At 45.0% G+C, this 20,033-nt stretch overlaps 1 protein-coding gene across 1 annotated transcript in view; it reads right to left on the bottom strand.

The window, feature by feature from the left end:
- Positions 1 to 833: 833 nt before the first annotated feature.
- The window catches only part of CHM (CHM Rab escort protein), an 84,005-nt gene continuing 64,805 nt past the window's right edge, over positions 834 to 20,033 (bottom strand). The window contains exons 11-15 of the mRNA XM_077307682.1: positions 18,266 to 18,329; positions 16,592 to 16,688; positions 8,515 to 8,607; positions 3,681 to 3,853; positions 834 to 1,328 (exon numbers count right to left, since the gene is read on the bottom strand). Coding sequence (XP_077163797.1) covers positions 1,137 to 1,328; positions 3,681 to 3,853; positions 8,515 to 8,607; positions 16,592 to 16,688; positions 18,266 to 18,329 — 619 coding nt within the window. The 3' untranslated portion in view covers positions 834 to 1,136. The remainder of the gene's footprint in view (positions 1,329 to 3,680; positions 3,854 to 8,514; positions 8,608 to 16,591; positions 16,689 to 18,265; positions 18,330 to 20,033) is intronic.

Here is a 20,033-nt window from a genome sequence, read left to right as displayed (position 1 = left end):
ACATCTGGAGGGCCGCAGTTTGACTCCCCCTGATCTAGATGTATTTGTCACAAACTTATTATCTAAACTTCCCAGATGCAGGGCTCTCCATTTCTTTGCCTGTTTGGTCTTGGCCCTGACCTGGTGGAATGTGCTCCCGGAAGAGCTGAGGGCACTGGCAGAGCTGACACAGTTCCACATGGCCTGTAAGACGGAGCTCTTCTGCCAGGTATTTGGTTGAGGCCAGACTAAAGAAGATCAGGTCCCTTCCTTCAGAAGCCCCATATCTCAGTCCGAGGGCGGTGGTGTCTTGCCATTTACCGGACATGGAGGGGGCGGGGGGAGGTTACAGAATTGAATTGTGTTGCCATCATCATAGTTGTATTGTATCATTGTATTGTTTTATGGATTTTACTGTAAGCCGCCAAGAGCCGGCAAGGTCCGGGAGTGGTGGTTAATAAATGCTAATATTAATAAATAAAAGGTTTATAATAGGAGCATTCTTTGGATGTTTATAATGAATTAACTTTATATATATATAAAACAATTTTTGTAGGGTGGCACTTTAAAGAATAAATATTCTAATTGGGGATCACCAAGAGATATATTTGGACACTTTTCATTAGTGTGGGAGCCTCTCCATTCATGTGAGTAACCATCACCCTAAGCATTTATACATAGCCCCATATGAAAAAGTCAAAAGATTTGTATTGCATAGCAATGTTCTTCATACTACATTTTCATCTATTTCAGATTGTTTACCACCTTATCGTCGCCATTATTACATCACATGGGTGTCAAAATATTTGGGATGGGTGCAATAATGGGTGATAGAGATGTTATGCGCGCATGTATTAAAATAAATATTTGCATTTTAATATTTAATACATATTCTGCTGCTGCTGCTCAACCTTTTAGGTTCCTAGCTTGTGTATGCAGGTTGGGTCACTTTGTTCCCTCTTTTGTTGTTTCATCCCAAGAAAAATGAAGCTTGTTATTGTGGACAAGAGTTTCCGGTCCCAGCTCAGGCTGTTAAACAGGTCTAAGAGTCCCATGGGAATTCCAGGGACAACACAGCTGCATGACAGTCGATTCATTCTTCTTCAACCTTGGAGTCGATCGTGACATCAGTCTGGTTTGAGGGCTTTTGAGTCACCTCACGCCTCAGGGTTTCCCTCAGTCTCTTCACTACACATTTCAGACAAGGTCTCTGGTTTGGCTTCTGACTCACTGTTGAAGCCAGGATCTTCTGGCTGGGTCCCATCTCCGTCATAGATGATATCTTCTGGATTTGGAGGTGGTGGGCAGAACTCCTCACTTGGAAACATCGCTTGGAAAATGGCCTCGGCCTATTTGGGAAAAGCAAAACAAGCAAATGTTGCGGTAGCTGGCCCGGGTCTAGAATGAGATGTCCTAGCGTAACAAAAGCTACTTACTGATCCATGATACCCATATCATCATCACCATCCTACATAAAAGGGAAGTTGTGATCAAGGATGTCTCATCAGTTAACCAGCATGCTCTGTGGTCCAGGGGATATGCCCAGCATCCACTGACAAAACCTGAGTGTTTTTTTCCTATTGGTGATGCAGGGATGTCTGTGGGTTTCCGGCGAGTTTTCTGGAGCTCATATATTTTTGTGCTTTAAAAGGGGATCAGACAGATTTAGGGAGAGTTAATCTATCCATGGTTACTAGCCCTGGATACTAAAGAGAACTTCCACATTCCTAAAAATCAAGACCACAAGTTTCCACAATGAAGGGATTGCAGGAGAGAAAACCTTGGTCCTGATACAGAGAGTCCAACTTGAATGTTTTAACATCTGGAGAACCGTATATGGAAAAAGATATTCTTTAGGCATGGGAAGATAATTTATGAGGACAATATGTGGTTCCTAACCAGGTGTTTCCTTCAAAATGCTGGGGCTCTGGTTGGAGCGAAGTAGCTGTATTTACTCCACATCTACCCCCACTTACACACCATCTTGCTGCCTTTATTTATTATTTTCAATCCCCAACAAGTTTGAAACCAGAAATAAGCCTTGCTGACAGGAAAAAAAGCTAGGAGATGGGATTCAAAAGGAAGGAATCTAGAGGTAGGGGGAAAGCATTAACAACTTCTCCGCTTTTTACAAACTCTATTTTTATTGCTGGTAATCATGATATCCTTCCTAACTTTGTGATTTTATTGAACTTATTTATTGTATTGCATATCTGAACTTGTGATGGAGTGTTTACTATTACTGTTTACCTCATTTATGCTTCACCTTTCTCCCTAGAGGGAACCAAAGTGGCTTACCTCATTCTCCAGAAGCCTGTGAGGTAAGCCTGGCTCAAGTAAGTGGGATGGGTTCAAGGTCACCCAGAGGGCGGATTTGAACCTGGGCCTTCCTGATTCCTAGACCAACATTCCATTTATTATCCTATGCTGGCTCTCTCTATCTGCCCCCACATTCCTGTTATGTCAGTGAAAGCAGATTTGGGCACTTACATCAGCTGAGAGAACAATGAGTTTCATCACTTAAAGGTAAAAAGGTAAAGATATCCCCTGTGCAAGCACCAAGTCATGTCTGACCCTTGGGGTGACGCCCTCTAGCGTTTTCATGGCAGACTCAATACGGGGTGGTTTGCCAGTGCCTTCCCCAGTCATTACCCTTTACCCCCCAGCAGCAAGCTGGGTACTCATTTTACCGACCTCGGAAGGATGGAAGGCTGAGTCAACCTTGAGCCGGCTGCTGGGATTGAACTCCCATCCTCATGGGCAGAGCTTTCAGACTGCATGTCTGCTGCCTACCACTCTGTGCCACAAGAGGCCCTATTCATCACTTAGGTATCCCATTTTAATAGTCTGAGACAACTTCCTAAATTTTGAACACTATGGCAGCCATTAAGGTTTTTAATGACTCGGACTAAAGAATATAAGCAAGAAAATTTACACCACTGCAATCTGTGTATGTGTTTTTTTTTTAACTGACAGCTGCTCCCCACAAGAATGGCGGACACAGCACAAACACTTAACATTGCACCTGTATATTTTAATAGTAGCCTTAATTTTGTTTTTCTATGCAATAATGTACTTGTGGAGAGGCTAAGAGATGAAGACCAAAGGAGTATAAGAGAGAATATTATTAAATGACACTGAAAATAGCAAAGCCAAAGGGTGGCTAAAGGAGCCCTTTCTTTGAGACCCCTTTTCTTCTGTGTTACAAGCAGCCACAAGGGAGCTTCAGTTAGATCCTGGCACTGGGAGGAGTAGAGGGGACCTGTCCAATGTCCTAGCCCCCCCCCCTCAAAATCATAACCCTCCCAAAGCTGCTACTAGTCTGGGATGGGGGACGGTTCAGTATGAAAAATACTGGGTGCCATTTTGCTCATGCAAGCAGAATTCTTCCGTCTGCCACCAGTACATCCCCAGTGGGCCAGCATTCTTTCTTTGGAGCTTTTAAAACAAAAGGAGTGGGGAATGATGCATCAGAATGTGGAATAGTATGGTATAGTCTGGATGTTGGAAGCTAATCAGGGTCAGTACTTGGATGGAAGACTACCAAGGAAAACTCCGCAGAGGAAGACAAGGGCAAAGGACCTCTTCCTCTCACTTGGCCTGAAAGCCCCGTGCTGGGCTCTCCGTAAAGTCGGTCAAGGTTTGACAGCACATACATTGATAACAATGGAACCCCTATGGTGATTTGATGATTTCCTTACCTGTCTGACAGCACAGTCATTGCCCAAAGCACCATCAGGTCCAGAACACACATGGACATTGGAAGGCAAGCTGTCATATGAAGTCTTATCTACACCAGATGAGTCTCTCATGTTGAAATACACCGACCAGAGAATTTGGGGCTTTTGTGCATCATTTCCTGTATTTTTGCTTTCTGAAATGTTCAAGAAAATATCTTCATCATCAGGTTGTGGAAGCAATCAGATTTGTGCAAGTTAGGAAAATATTAATTTAAAAAATCAAATTAAGCATAAATAGTCTGAATTTACTAACTTGCCAAGAGCCAGATTGGTGTAGTGTTTAGGAGCACTGACTTCTAATCCGGTGATGTTTATGGACTACCCCCTACAGTGACCCGAGACCAGGGGTAGTCAACCTGTGGTCCTCCAGATGTTCATGAACTACAATTCCCAGGAGCCCCTGCCAACAAATGCTGGCAGGGGCTCCTGGGAATTGTAGTCCATGAACATCCGGAGGACCACAGGTTGACTACCGCTGGTCTAGACCACAACTCCCATTCCTCATAACGAGAAACTATTTTGCCACATTGTGTATGATTCCCCTCAGAAAAGAAGACTGAGGAGAAGTAGGAAGTGAGCAGTTCAGCCCTCTCTTCACCCAAGTCCTCTGTCTGGCCTGGCAATCTATAGCAGACCCCCACCATAATACCACTATTATTTCCTAGTCCTTTTACTTTTAAACGAAGAATCTCAGCTGAACTCTCATGTATTTCCTCATAAGTATAAACATTCTTAACATATAGTGCTATTCTTCCCCCTTCTTTATTTTTCTGTTCCTTTTAAGTATGTTGCACCCCTCAATCATATTATTCCAGTTATCTCACCAGGTTTCTGTAATGCTTATTAGATTTTAGTCCCCTTCCTTTATTAGCATTTATAGTTCTTCCTGCTTGTTTCCCATAAGCTGTGCATTAGTGTAGAGCCATCGTAATGCTTTTGAACTTTCCTGTAAGTTAATAACTCCCTGCATATGTGCCATGTCCTTTAAATCTGCCGTGTTCCCATTACAGTTATTGTCGAACTAGGCTTTGACTGTATGTCTTGATCCTCCATTGAACTTAGCCTCCTCACCAGATCTGCACGACTCTTTGCAAAGACATTTTTCCCCACCCTCATGAGGTACAAACCATCTTCCTATAGAAGAGCCTTATTACGGTAGCGCAATCCATGGTTCAAAAACCCAAACCTTTCCCAATGACACTAATGGCATAGCCAGTCATTTATCTTCATTATTTTTCTTTCTCTTCCTAAGCCTCGGCCATTAACAGGAAGAACCAACAAAAACACAACCTGCGCTCCCAAGTCCTTCCCTTTTCCCCCCAAGGCCATGTAGACTCGTTTCATATTATCCACACTGCACTGGGCAGTATCATTTGGTCCCACGCGAATAATCATCAGAGTGGCAGAACATCTCCTTATTTTTTTGACAATTATGGGTGACGTTCTACCACCTGTTGCTCTCTTGTATTGCGCCCCTAATTGGTGAGACACCTTTTCCACCTCTCCCAATTGCCCTCCAAAAACTGCTCCACTAGTTCCTTCCAAGAACTCTTCACCCTCCTTCATAGAATAAAGTGTGGACAGGCATTCTTCTAGCTTCTGTATCTTCTCCTCCAGGAGCGCTAATATTGGTCTGAAGCAGCAGAACAAAGTCTGAGTCCAGTGGCACCTTTGAGACCAGCCAAGTTATATTCAAGATATAAGCTTCGTGTCCAAGCACACTTCTTCAGAATTCTTCAGAATTCTTATCCATGGTTCCTCTATATATTTGTGAAACAGCCTGGAGGGGTGGAACGTGTCCGGCTGTCCAAGTTGGAATAGGGCCAATCGGGGTGTAGCCTGCAAAGCTGGCTGCACCCTGATTGGCCCTGCCTCTGCAGCTTCTGCCCTCCATCCCTGTACTCTAGCCTCTTTGCTCTCAGACACACCTCAGTGCCTAGAACCAGGAGCAGGTAAGGGGAGAGGGCCCTGGGCAAAGGGTGGAGGGCCTGCTAACGAGGGCCTCTTGGCCTGCTAGGCTGGGCCTGCTAACTAGCTGCCCAGCCCCCGCCTACCCCACTTAATCTGGCTGCAGCTGCTGCCCAAGCCCACCTTAAGCTGCCTGGCTGTGGGCCAGGGGAGGGGACCCTTTCAAGGCCCGTTCTTAGGAATGGGCTTTGAAGCTAGTATATTATAATATCTGAAGAAGTGTTCTGGTACTCAAAGGTTTATATCGTGAATAAAACTTTGTTGGTCTTAAAGGTGACACTGGACTCAAAGTACCATTTGTTTTTAAACATTTACCTGCATTTCTTGAAAGGAGAGCCACATTTGCATATGAATACATGAAGCTTCCTTATATCAGACCATTGGTCCATCAAAGTCAGTACTGTGGACTCAAGACTGACAGCAGCTCTCCAGGGTCTCAGGAAGAGGTCTTTCATATCACCAACTGCTGAAACCTTTCATGGGAGATGCCAGGAATTGAACCTGGGACCTTCTGCAAGCCAAGCTTCACAACCGAGTCATGCCATCTCCCCCAAAGCAGGCGCAACCCTGACGTAGATGCCAGCTGCAGGGAATGCTTGCCATTTAAAGATGTTGGCTAGCTGTTTTAAACTGGGCTAACAGTATATCTTTTCCCTTTACACAATTTAAAAGCAGCTGCCATTTGAAAAAAAAAAGGGGGCACATTTATCCCGTTTGAACAACATGAAAAATTAAAATGAGTCCGCACGAAGGAAGGGGGAGAGATGAGATGCAGACAGTTTGAGACTTTGCAAGATGCTCTTTTTAATATATTAAAAGTTCCCACTTCTTGTATATTAAAAAAGAAAAAAAAATTACTTCTTTCTCATTTAGGCAAGAAAATGAATAGAGTCCCCTTCTCCAGGTGACTTTGCTTCTCTGACCTGCCATGGCCCACTGCTCACTTTATCTGGTGATTCATTTTCAATAACTCTTACAGTATTTGTTCTGACATTTTAATTAAAATACGACCACTACCTCATCTTGATGATAAAAAGGCCCGTGTGTCAGTGAAAACTGACTTTACAGTGCCTCAGTGCACCTGAGGACCTTTCCTGATCACAGAATTCCTCCGAAAGAATTTCAGGCAGCTTATAAACAATACATCACTTCAAAACCAGATCACTTTAAACATTAAGATTAATGCTTTTAAAAAAAACACACATCCAAACGGAGGGGGTAGGCACAAGCAGCAAGGTTCATATTTTCGGTCTTTCAAGGTGCGTACAACATTTTTAAAATAAATTAAATGATGAGAAGTTATGTTTGGATCAACTGTAAATGCAGTCAGACTTCACAGGATGCTAATGGACTCCCCCCCCCAGAAAAACACACACACACCAATAAGTATAGGAGTGAAAGCTATATCCAAGTGGACTCTGAATTTACAGCTTGGCTTTCTGCCGTTATGCTTGATGGAGACTCCCAAGGACAACTCTGAAGTAAATGATCTTCTGTGTGGAATCCAGCTTGGAGAGTTTCCGTGGAAGTGATTGCCTTGAAGGTCAGATAGCTTGCAGGCCTAACAGGGGCCTTTGCCTGCCATGACGTGGCCCAAAGACACGCCAAACTAGAAACCTGTTTTTATGGGGGGGTTTAAAATTTAGCTGCAGCAAAAAAATAAAGGGGAGGGGACTAGAGCCCAGAAAGAACCTGTGTCCAGAACAAAGGATAACATAGGATGATGTACCTTTACACCTTGGAGGCTGGCTGCATCCCTGGACCAATGCCATCAATCCATTCCCCGCATTCAATCTCCAGGTCTACCCCCAAAGTCTCTAGGCTAGCCCTGGAGCCCTGATCTCATCCTCTGATGAGGCAAGGATCACCAGGCCAAGCCCCAGCCTTCAGGCTTATATTAAACAGAGAATATTCCTTCTGATGGTGCCTCTCTGCGCTAAGCACAGAAATATAAAGTCAAAGTGATCCTTAATTTTAGTCAAAACATCCCCTGGTATCTACAAGTCGCCTTTAGCAAGGGGTGGGTCACTACCAGATAATTAGATACTTCTGCACTCACAGAAAACCACAATTTGTCATTTCTTCCCAACGAGTAAGATGCGGTCTGAGATTTGCCTTCCAAAATCAGGATTACGTCATTATTATTATTATTATTATTTAATTTTTAGACTGCCCTTCTCCAAATAGGTCTCAGGGCGGTTTACAACATAAATAGTTAAAACACAATAAAATCCTCATAAAAACCCCAATTAACATCAACAACAAGTCACATATAACATATAGCGGCGGGGGTCACAATTCTGATCTTAGTTACCTGAGTTCCCCCCAAGTTCAGCCTGGTGGAGAGAATAATATTCAGAAGAGGGTGGAACCAATACAATAGATCTAACAAAGATCTCGATGTTAGAGATCTCAATATTGGAGGGGATCCTCTGATGGATTAGTGGGAGAGCTGCCCTGGCCTCAACCATATGCCTGGCGGAAGTCTTACAGGCCCTGCGGAAAGCTGGTAGATCCCGCAGAGCCCTTAGCTCTTCTGGGAGCTCATTCCACCAGGTTGGGGCCAGGACTGAAAAGGCCCTGGCCCGGGTCGAGGCCAGGCGAACATCCCGTGGGCCCAGGACAACCAGTAAATTCATACCCGCAGAGCGGAGTGCTATTGTACAGAGTCCCAAGTTTGCAGGGGGAAATTGCTGATTCATGCACAACAGTTTACTAGGAGTTCTCAATTTGTTCATAATGTCTGATAAACATAAGGCTGAAGGGAAACATTAGCTGAAGGGCAGTAACGTTTCAAACACTAGACTATTTGAAAAACAAACTTTACCTGTTTCCGTGCCGGTGGTGAATAACTGCCACACAACAGGTTCTAAGTCTTCTTTGGCAGTTTTAATAGATGAACAAGTTAAGTGGACCAAATCTGTTTAAATGACATAAAAATGGTGATGGTCACCCAAAATCTGAGATGCATAATCAGTTCAACTCAAGAGAGAGTTGGGGAAGAAGACCAACCATGAAACAGAACCTAGTAATGAGTAAAATAACTTTAATACTATTTCCATAAAAATATCCAGAATAACAAAAATATGAATCTTAGAGCTTTCTTGATCCATTATTTTAAAACACTGATAATTAATAACAGAGTTATTGACTGATTAAAATAATTTTAACTGATTTTATTGATGGCTTAAGTCTAAATAAACTGCATGCTACCAAAACTGTACTACATGCTGTTTTTGTAGATATGAAAAATATACAAAACAACCTACAACTCAAGAAACAAAAGCTATCAGCCATAAACAGGACAAGCTACCTTCAGTACTCGCTGGTTAATTTCCCAAAATCTCCCCAAAAGAAACACAGATAACATCAATTCTCAACCTCGCTGATTAAAATATGTCCTAATCAACAGTTACAGTTCATTACAGTTATAAGTTGTTAAAGCTGATCAGCTCGAATCAATTAATGCTGATTGATCTACTGATTTACCGGATGCAGAGATAATAATTAAAAGTTTATTATGATGTCTTAAACATCTGCACAAAATTAACCCTTTGAAAATAATTCATGGGTTGGCAAAGGGAGAATACTGCACTGGGTTGTAGCCAACTGAACCGAACACATCCAGTGTCTTCTATGATTTGGCCCCAGCTGCTCTCATAATACACTGAGGACTTGTGTTTGCTACCTATTCAATTTGGACGACCCAAGCCAGAATCCCAGTTCTTCTCAGAACCTACTGAGGCATTTTGTATAATTGGGTGGGTCAAAATAACTGTGAAACAGCCGGAATTATGTTCCATAAATCCTCATGCAAGTGTGCTACAACAGATGGACTCAGTAACAGCTCTGAAAGTTTCACTTGCTCGAAAGTGTACGTGTGTGTAGGGGACCCTCCGACACGTTACTATGAAACGAAGTAAAATATGTAAAATAAAATAAATAAAATAAAAATGTAAAGTAAAATTAAATAGTAACTATGAAAATTTGAAAGACAACCAACAGGCCGATGTTGACCCATAAAATGTAAAGAAAATGACGATTAAAATCATACCAGATTATCTAAACCTAATTAACTCTGCACTAAACATCTCCAACCTCCACTATGCTAGCCCCACCTCCACCCCCCCCCCCTGGCTCCACAACTCACTACCGCCAGCAAGAGCCAATCTCGTAAAGGGGGAATTTGGGTTCAAATCCTCATTATTTCGTGGAAGCTTGCTGGAAGGATAAAATGGAACGTGGGAAACCAACCCAAAGGAGGAGGAGTTGGTTCTTATATGTCACTTTTTTCTACCCAAAGGAGTCTCATCAAAGCGGCTTACAGTCACCTTCCCTTTCCTCTCCCCACCACAGACACCCAGTGAGGTGGGTGAGGCTGAGAGAGCCCTGATATCACTGCTTGGTCAGAACAGTTTTATCAGTGCCGTGGCGAGCCCAAGGTCACCCAGCATGTGGGGGAGCGCAGAATCGAACCTGGCATGCCAGATTAGAAGTCCGCACTCCTAACCACTCCACCAAACTGGCTATCCATGGAAGTCCTCTGTAGGAACCAATCTACAATCTAGAATGCTACCCCCTCATTTTATGTAATGCACAGACTCTAAACGGGATTCACTGCATGCCGACTGTGTGATGTTATCTTTTGGGCTGGTGAACAACCTGTGGTGTTACAATACAAGTTATTCTGGGACTTTTTTTTTTTTAATGACCCAACTACCTAGCAAACCTATTCATTGTGCTAAAACCTGGTCAAGTGAATCCACCCTGAACCACATTTGAAATTGCAAATAACTTTGCAATTTAAAAGCACTTCCATCCCAGGTGACAAGTATTATTGTTTCAAAAACAAAAACAAAACCAAGTCATGAGTAAAATACCTTAAACACTGGTTTGCCAATTAATATGCAAAATCAACCTTTCGATAACTAAAGATTATTTCCATGCATAAAGTGAAGAGATTTTGGCCAAAGTGCCTCTAATGAAAAAGTTGGTATTTTGAGTTTGACAAAGAGACAGAAGTTCTGTGCTTTAAGCGCACAATTTGGGTGTGTGTGTGAGTGCGTGTGTGTATGTGTGTGTGTGTGAGAGAGAGAAACAGCAGACAGATGCAAAGGAAATGCAAGTTTGCCACATCAAATATAGTTATTTTCGGTTTAAAAAGCCACAAATCATTAAAGCTCCATTTTATTTTGTATATATAATTATCCAACTACCTCTGAGATTACTGCTACGTGTTAAAGTCTCATCAGTGTATATTTTTATTGTATTTGATTTACTCAACTTTGACTGCATTTGTTCCTGCAGTTCCCAGCATCTGTCACTGAGTGATCTCTCTTGCAGAAAGAACAATGAGCAGGCTTTACATTCCCATTATTATGGGTCTCAACGTGTAGAGCAAAGAGAAAGAATCTGGTTCCACTCAGCTGACAGTGCCGATTAGGTGCCTGTCATCCCTGCAATGTGATCCAAGGTCAGGGGTATCTGTATACTTATACCTTAAATAATTGGAGGAAGAAAGAGATCAGTCAAGTTAACATGTCTACATCAGATGAGTTTTTTAAAATATCAAAAAGATGGATTCTTAATCTCACCTCCCTCACAGGATATCTGTTGCGGGGAGAGGAAAGGGAAGGCGATTGTAAGCCAGTTTGAGACTCCTGATAGAGCTGTTCTGACCAAGCAGGAATATCAGGGCTCTCTCAGCCTGACCTCCCTCACGGGGGGGGGGGGGGGTCCGTTGTAGGGAGAGGAAGGGAAGGCAATTGTAAGTGTTTTGGAACTCCTGGTAGAGCTGTTCTGACCGAGCAGGAATAGTAGGACTCTCTCAGCCTCCCCTCCCTCACAGGGTGTCTGTTGTGCGGAGTGAAAAGGAAAGGAGGTCGTAAGCCACTTTGAGACAGTGTTGGGTAGAGAAAAGCAGTATATAAGAACCAACTCTTCTTCTTAATTTTGGCCACAGTACAGTGTTATCTTGGCTGTTTTGGTGCTTATGGTGGTCCTCACTCAGAATGAAATTCTACCACAACCTACTATGGCTGATTTGATCCAAAGGCACCCTTCCACGTCTTCTGAATACGCGTGGACTGTTGCATCTGGTGCTAGAGAACATCATGTAAAAAAATGAAGCCAAACCAAGGGATGCTCTTCTAATTGCACAATTGAGCCATTCAGCCCTCTCTTCATCACCTGTCACAATGTCACTTTCTGGTCCCCACAATGGTCCTACCATGTCCCTATTCTTTTTCTTACTTCAAATATAATAAAGAACCTGGTTTTGTCGTTTTTAGCATTTCTTGCTAGCCTAAGCTCATACTGAGCTTTTCTAACACTCTCCCTACAAGCATTGGTGACTTGTTTATATTCTTCCTTGGTTATAAGGTCCTCCTTCTATTTCCTAAATGAGTCTTTTTTATTATTCAATTCTTTTGAAAGCAGTTTATGGAGCCACCCTGGTTTCTTAAGGTTCCTCCCAGTTTTCCTTCTCAAGGGAATTTTCTACGATTGTGCCTTCAAAATTTCACTTTTGAGAAACTCTCAACCTTCTTGGACTTCCATCTCCTTAAGTTTTTCTGACCACGGGATTCTACCCAATATAACTTTACGTTTATTAAAATTTGCTTTTTCTGAAGTCCAACCTGTATGTGTGACTATGTATAGCTTTGCTCTTCCCCGAGATCATGAAGTCCAAAATCTCATGGTCACTACTACCAAGCACATCCACAACTTTTACCTCTCTAAAATGACATCGTTCTTAGAAGAAGAGTTTGCTTTTATATGCCACTTTTCTCTACCTGAAGGAGTCTCAAAGCACCTTCCCTTTCCTCTCCCCACAGCAGACACCTTCTGAAGTGGGTGAGGCTGAGAGAGCCCCGATATTCCTGCTCGGTCAGAACAGCTTTATCAGTGCTGTGGCAAGCCCAAGACCACCCAGCTGGCTGCATGTGGAGGAGCCTGGAATCAAACCCAGCTTGCCAGAGTAGAAGTTCACACTCCTAACCACTACACCAAGCTGGCTCTTAGATACGTGTTTTAAATTGGCTTGTATGATGGTACAGTAATCTTCAATGTCCACCTCTGTTGCATTACTTGTCGGAGAGTATACTTGGACAGCTTTGATATTTATTGGCTTCCCCCTCCCCAAATGGCCAATGATGGGCTTGAAGTGGGTGGGAAGGGAAGGGGTCCCAGTTGGGCATGTCCACAGCTATGCCTCCCAAGTATATTCTGCATGGTCACACCACTTCTTTGGTTGCTTAAAGCCTGAAGAATGTTTCAGGGGTGTCTCGAAAGTAAAAAAAAGTTGAGAAAGGCTGCTCTAGCTTCTCATCCTCTGGCTAAGAGCTCAGGAACAAGAACCCTTTGACCTCTCCCACTGGGCCCATGCCTCTAGACAAGGATTTAAGGCAGGGGTAGTCAAACTGCGGCCCTCCAGATGTCCATGGACCACAATTCCCAGAAGCCCCTGCCAGCGAATGCTGGCAGGGGCTTCTGGGAATTGTAGTCCATGGACATCTGGAGGGCCGCAGTTTGACTACCCCTGATTTAAGGCCTCATGTCCAGGCCTTAAATACCTGTAGGTAGAAAGGAGAGCAAACGCAGAGGGCAGCTGCTTCTACCTACCGGACTCCTCTTCCCCTGTATGGTTTGTGAATAAAGCCATAAATGTTACGGGGAAACTTTTTAAAAAGTGTCTGAAAGCAGATATAACTGGATGGGGGCAAGGACAGCACTAGAAGCTGATGGGGATTTCCTCTCCATTTGGCAATACAGCTGTATGCTCATTCACTAGAAAAGAAGGAGAGCATTAAAGCTTTCCAGATTCTGGCTTCCTGTGGTGTTTTATAATAGAGTTTAAAAACTGCAGATAACCATCTGTCATTTTAATGAACAAGCATTAGCAGTCCAATTGACCTGAAGTGTAAATGCATAATTATAGTTTTTTTACAAAGCTTATTAAAGTGATTTTTAATAACAACTAACGCAATGCACTCTGAAACAGGTTGGTAGCAAACAAAGAGCAGGTATTTCTGAAACTGTAGAAGTCCTGACCTTTCTGCGGTCAGCATTAGAACAAAGCTAGTAAAACGAACTTCAGTCCAGAAAACACAGGCTCAAAGAAGGAGAGCTGGTTTTTATATGCCACTTTTCTCTACCAGAAAGAGTCGCAAATCGGCTTACAATCACCTTCCCTTCCTCTTCCCACAACAGACACCCTGTGAGGTGGGTGAGGCTCAGAGAGCCCTGAGATTACTGCTCAGTCAGAACAGCTCTACCAGGAGTCTCTAAGCGGCTTCCAATCGCCTTCCCTTTCCTCTCCCCACAACAGACACCCTGTGAGAGAGCCTTGATATTACTGCTTGGTCAGAACAGCTTTATCAGTGCCATGACAAGCCCAAGGTTACCCAGCTGGCTGCATGTAGGGGAACAGGGAATCAAACCCAGTTTGCCAGATTAGAGGCCACCGGTCTTAACCACTCCACTAAGCTGACCAAGATGCAGCATTGTTCAGCCTGGTTTTGCTTGTAGTGTTTAATTAAAATGTAGGGAAGAATACAAAACTGGAACATGGAATGCCAAGAAGTCAAGTGCCCCCAACTCACTATCTGCATCAACCCTGACCACGGCTATGCATACAGCACAGTCCTCAGAAATTCAGGAACTGGTCCCAAAACCACAGGCCCTTAATTTCCTTCTAGCTCTTATGGCTGCACAGAGGATAAACACCAAGCAAAAGTGTGGCTAGGTAGGATTCTGAATGGATGGGAAGAGGAGAATTTAAAAGCCCTCACCGTAAGTACCAGAAGCAAGGTAAGTTATACATATTTAAACAAATGCAAGGAAAATCGATTAACAGGCAATATTTGTACAGTCTACGGTAGTGGTAGTCACACTGCGGCCCTCCAGATGTCCATGGACTACAATTCCCATGAGCCCCTGCCAGCATTTGCATTTGCTGGCAGGGGCTCATGGGAACTGTAGTCCATCTGGAGGGCCGCAGTTTGACTACCCCTGGTCTACGGCATTCTGCTTGTGATAGTGCAGAATCACTCAATATCTACGAGTCCCACAAAGAAACCAGAAGATGCACGACATGTGGAAATGTGGCATTTCCGTGACAACTGTGGCTTGTGCAGTAACACTGCTGGAAATTCCTTGTGTCTGTGTTCTCACACACAATCTAGGTTTTTACAATGTGGCCCCATACTTATGTGCCCAAAAAACAGTTCATGGAATTTGGAAATCAGATACACTCCTAGTTCTTTTCAGTTAGTCCCATTAAGACTAGAACTTTGAAGGTAAGTGCTGAGTTGGTAAGGAAAAGGCAGATGGGGATGAGATTAAACTGCCACAGAAATATTTTCTTCCAACTTTTAAAATCCATATTTCAATGCAATAACCGAATCGTAAAACCTCATAAAAAAAGAAGAGGATGTGGGATCTTAGTGGAAAATGCCACTAACCTCTTTTCCAAAAGGTCGTTGCCAATCTATACAATATGTATTATGCACATTTAAAAACCTTTTGCAGAAATCATCAAAACTTTATTGCTATATTGACAAGATCTCATTTCCTTGAAGCCATTCTGATGCAAACATCCGTATAATCTCATTTATGGCTACCACATTTTTGTAACAGCCATAATTAAAAGAGGCAACAGGACTGGATAGATACGAGTTTGGCGCTTCAGTTCTTACTAGGGGAGACAACCTGTGGGTCATGGAGCGTGACATATATGTATCTCCTGAACATCTGAGGACTGGCACCTCTTCTTCTTCTTTGGGGACAGAATGACCTTTTAACTCACTGCTGTCTGGAGGACGGCAACATCGTAAAAGCTCGATCAGAAAGGCAACCCACCTAGTCCAGCATCCTGTCTCACACAGTGACCAGGCAGTTGCTCCGGAGAACCAACAACACTAAATAGTAGCCAAGGCCTTCCGTTGACGTTGCCTCCTGGCACTGGAATCAGAGGTTTACTGCCTCTGAACATGGAGGTTTTCATCACCAGTCTCTGCTCCATGAATCTGTCTAATCGCCTATTAAAGCTGTCTCTACCTCAGCCACCGCAACACCCCTGGCAGCAAATTCCACCCTTTAATCACTCATTGTGAAAAGAAGCATTTGCTCTCATTCAACTGGAATCAACTACCTGTCAACCTCGCTGGATGCCCTCGAGTTCTTGTATTTTGGGAGGGGAAGAGAAGTGTCCTCTCTGTCCACTCTCTACCTGGTGCATATTTTTATAAACCTCTGTCAACAGAGCACTGAGGAGGTTGGTATCTCTGCAGAGGACCCTGCCTGAAATGACAGCAGAGTAGAGGCACCCATAGTCTCTCTCCTCCTGTGTCACTGCCAAGGCCAGAAGTGATGTGGCAGGAGGGTGACACACAGGTTTATGCCCTTTGACTCCATTGGCAGGTTTGGTGCTGAGCAGATGAGTTGCGCACCTTGTCCTTGTCCTGTTCATGCTAATACAAGCTGGCTACAATTCCAAGTACCTACTACAGATACAGGTGGGGAGCTCCCTCTGGTTGTCCACTTCCGCAGGACATTGGACTAGATCAGGGGTAGTCAAACTGCGGCCCTCCAGATGTCCATGGACTACAATTCCCATGAGCCCCTGCCAGCAAATGCTGGCAGGGGCTCCTGGGAATTGTAGTCCATGGACATCTGGAGGGCCGCAGTTTGACTACTCCTGGTCTACGGCATTCTGCTTGTGATAGTGCAGAATCGCTCAATATCTATGAGTCCCACAAAGAAACCAGAAGATGCACGACATGTGGACCGGCCACTTCAGTCAAGAAAGACAAGAACATAACATTGCCTTAGTTATTTAAAGAACAAAACCCAAAAAAACAACAGCCGGAAAGAAGAGCAAAGTCGAATCTCCGCGTACTCACAGGTGTCCTTCATGCACGTCTTGGCTGAGGAACACAGTTCAATGACGCAAACTGCCGGCTGGCCTGGGTCTACTGGTGGGACAGTCAAAATGGAAACCTAGGGAGCAGAGAGATCGCCTGAAAAACTCTCCCAAAAAGAAATTTACCAGCAAGAAAAGACAGGCGCACCCGCCCCACGGATCTTGAAGCAATGTAATATGAACCCTGGCTAAACAGGGTTTGATAACTGGTGCTACTTGCTTTGCACCCAGAACTGAAGTTGCCTGCATTTCACATATTTCCCCATCTGATTGTTGTCACAACACATGGTTTTAGTTATATAACCAGTGATTAGTGAGACTTGGGAGGGGGGAATCTTACTCAACCTCTCCCCCTGCTCTACCTGCCTTCCAGCCTACTCCACTGCAGACAGAAGGAGACTGAGTGGGTGGCAGTAGCTCCTGTTCTTCCAACTCCCCCACCCCATCTGTACTGCTGCTGTCGATGTGGTTCCTGTAGTGGTCCCCCATTCTCTGTCCTTGGTGGACCTCCTCTCCTCCTGTTCGGGAGGACTTTGCTGAAGCTGCTGCCTTGGTGGTAAAGGATAGTGGTGAGGCTCCTTAATCTCCACTCCTGCCCACAGAAGTGGGGAGGCAAGCAACTGGGCTTGCCTCTGCTCCCACGCTACCTCCACTGCCTGTCAAGGAGAAGCTGTAGGGCCGGGGCTAGCAGCAGCATCTCCAAGAACTTTAACTGGCTCCTCTTTCTTTTCAGACAACATGTCTCTGCTTTGACATGGAGAGGACTGCATCGGTAACCTCGTGAGATGTGAGCTGGCCAGAAAGAACAGCTCATGTGTACCAGAGGGAAGGGTAGTTCAATTCTCTCTCTGTCTCTCTGTCTCTCTGTCTCTCTCTCGCTCGAGAGAGAGAGAATTGAACTGCCCTCTGGCACACATGAGCTGATTTAAGGCTCACTGGGGAAAGCCTACAGGGTTGTTTTTTCAGTCATATTAGGCATGGGGAATGTAGGTTACAGAACTCTAGAATCATGCTTGGTTTGGCCCTGAGAGATCATGGCTATATTGCAGAGGGGAGTGGCCAGACTGTGGCTCACCAGAGGTTCATGGATTACAATTCACATGAGCCCCTGCTAGGACCTCTAGAGAGCCACACTATGGCCACTCCTGCTTATTGTGTGATTCATCCACCATGCTTTGTTCAGGCACTTCAGACTCAGGCATCACTTATTCTTTGAAAATAGAAAAGGTTTCATTGATCAACTATTTATCCCTTCCCTTCACTGGTGCTGTCTTGTTCTGGCCACTTGAACGTAATCCTGCCTCATATAAAGGTCCACAAAGGTCAATCCAAATGTATGCCTGCTGCAAATTTACCTTCTGTATCTTTTTAGTGTGATTAGCCTTATGCCGTATTTAATAAACAAATTACCTGCTGCAAAAATGGAAATTTGTTTCTGTTCTCTCAGTCACAGTCATGGGCAAATGTATGTAGGCGGAAAGAGTCACTTATACCAGGGGTAGTCAACCTGTGGTCCTCCAGATGTCCATGGAATACAATTCCCATGAGCCCCTGCCAGCCTTTGCTGGCAGGGGCTCATGGGAATTGTAGTCCATGGACATCTGGAGGACCACAGGTTGACTACCCCTGACTTATACTGAACATGTGGGCTAACCTGCTGATCTGAATCGGTCTTCAGTATTGATCGATCAGTAATGAGAATTGCTCGGGAGATCTGCCTGCAATGGAATAAAGCAGTTATGAAATGTTTAAGGTTTATAAAAAAATGTATGAAAGTTGGCCTAAAACAGAAACAAATGAAATGTTGAAGCATTTAACGTTATATCAAAAATAATTTTTATTATAGGTATTATTATGGTAAGAAGAGCCCCACAAAGGCAAAAGAGGAGGTCGAAAGTCATAATGCAGCCCTTCGATTGTGAGAGGTGTGGACCCAGGACAATTTTGCCCCTGGCTTATTTTGAGGATCAGAATAAGCATGCCCCATACCTTGCAGCCACATAACCGCTCACTTTAATACCACAGACCGTTTACAGAACTGAGAGGGGGGAAATTAACAGTATTTACTGACTTCTGAAATTTTCCACCCCATGCTTCTGCCACAACTGCACTCAGGACAGATTGCAAAATCACAAAAATCACCTGGAGCAGGCTCCACTGAGAGACCACATAATAATAGTCTAAAACAGATAAATAAAAATTAAAAGCTAGTCAACAGTAACAATAAACCTAAAAACATTTGTCCTGACAGTCTGACTCTCAGAGGGTATGTGGGACACATACCTCCTCTAGAGGGACTTTGTAAGGGCCCCCTCCCTCCCTTGCAAACACACAGACAGACAGACAGACACACAGACAGACAGACAGACAGAGACACCTTTCCCTTTCCTTCTGGTTTCCCCCTTACCTGTTGGTTTCCCAGCCTCCTCCCTGCCTCTTCTCTCACACACTAAGGCACACAGAGAGATACCCCCCCTCCATCCCTCCTGTTTCCCCCTTTACCTATGGGTTACCCAACCTCCCTCCCTCCAAGCAAACAAACACACACACACACACACATACAAATATGCCTTTCCCTCCCCTTCCCCCTGGTTTCCCCCTTACCTGTTGGTTTCCCAACCTCCTCCCTGCCTCCTTTCCTCTATCTCAGTGGTCCCCAACCTTTCTGAGGCTGGGGACCGGCAGGGCATCGGCCCGCCCACGCGGCCCACGCGGGCCACGCCCACGCATCAGCCGCACCCGCGCCCCGCACCCGCGCATCGGGCCGCGCCCACACATCGGGCCTCGCCCACGCACACGCATCGGGCCGTGCCCACGTGCCGCCCGTGCATCGGGCCGCACCCGTACGGGCTTGGCCCGGCCCTGATTCCCTCTCCCCGCCCTCCCACAGTAAGAAGCTTCCCGGGCCACAAGTTTGCGGCCTGGGAAGTTTTTTACTGCGGGGGGGGGGGGAGAGGGAGCCGCAGCCCAGCGCCATGGCCTTCGCGGCCCGGCAGCGGGCTGCGGGCCGCAGGTTGGGGACCACTGCTCTATCTCACACGCAGAGGCACACAGAGAGACACTCCCCCCCTTCCCATTTCCCCCTTTAACTATGGTTTTTCCAGCCTCCCTCCTTCTAAGCAAGGAAACACAAACTCACTCACTCACTCCCTTCCCCCCTCCTGCTTTACCTGCTCTTCCTCTGCTGACTCAACTTCAGTGGGTTGCACGCACACGCATGAGTACGCGTGTAAGCAAGTACACGATGACACACACGGGCATTCATTTCCTCCCTCCCTCCCTCCCACTAATCTGCTCCTCCTTCACTGCCCTGGCCCAATGGGTTGTGCAGCAACTGTCCAGGGGGTGGGGCAGCCGCTGCCTTGGCCACTCACAGTTCACATAGAGGCTGCCCGGCCCCTGGGGCTGATTTGGCCACTGCC

This window comes from Paroedura picta, chromosome 13, assembly GCF_049243985.1.
Source record: "Paroedura picta isolate Pp20150507F chromosome 13, Ppicta_v3.0, whole genome shotgun sequence".
In the NCBI taxonomy this organism is placed as follows: domain Eukaryota; kingdom Metazoa; phylum Chordata; class Lepidosauria; order Squamata; family Gekkonidae; genus Paroedura; species Paroedura picta.
The sequence above is the reverse complement of the archived record's forward strand: the minus strand, read 5'-3'. Positions and strand labels throughout refer to the sequence as shown.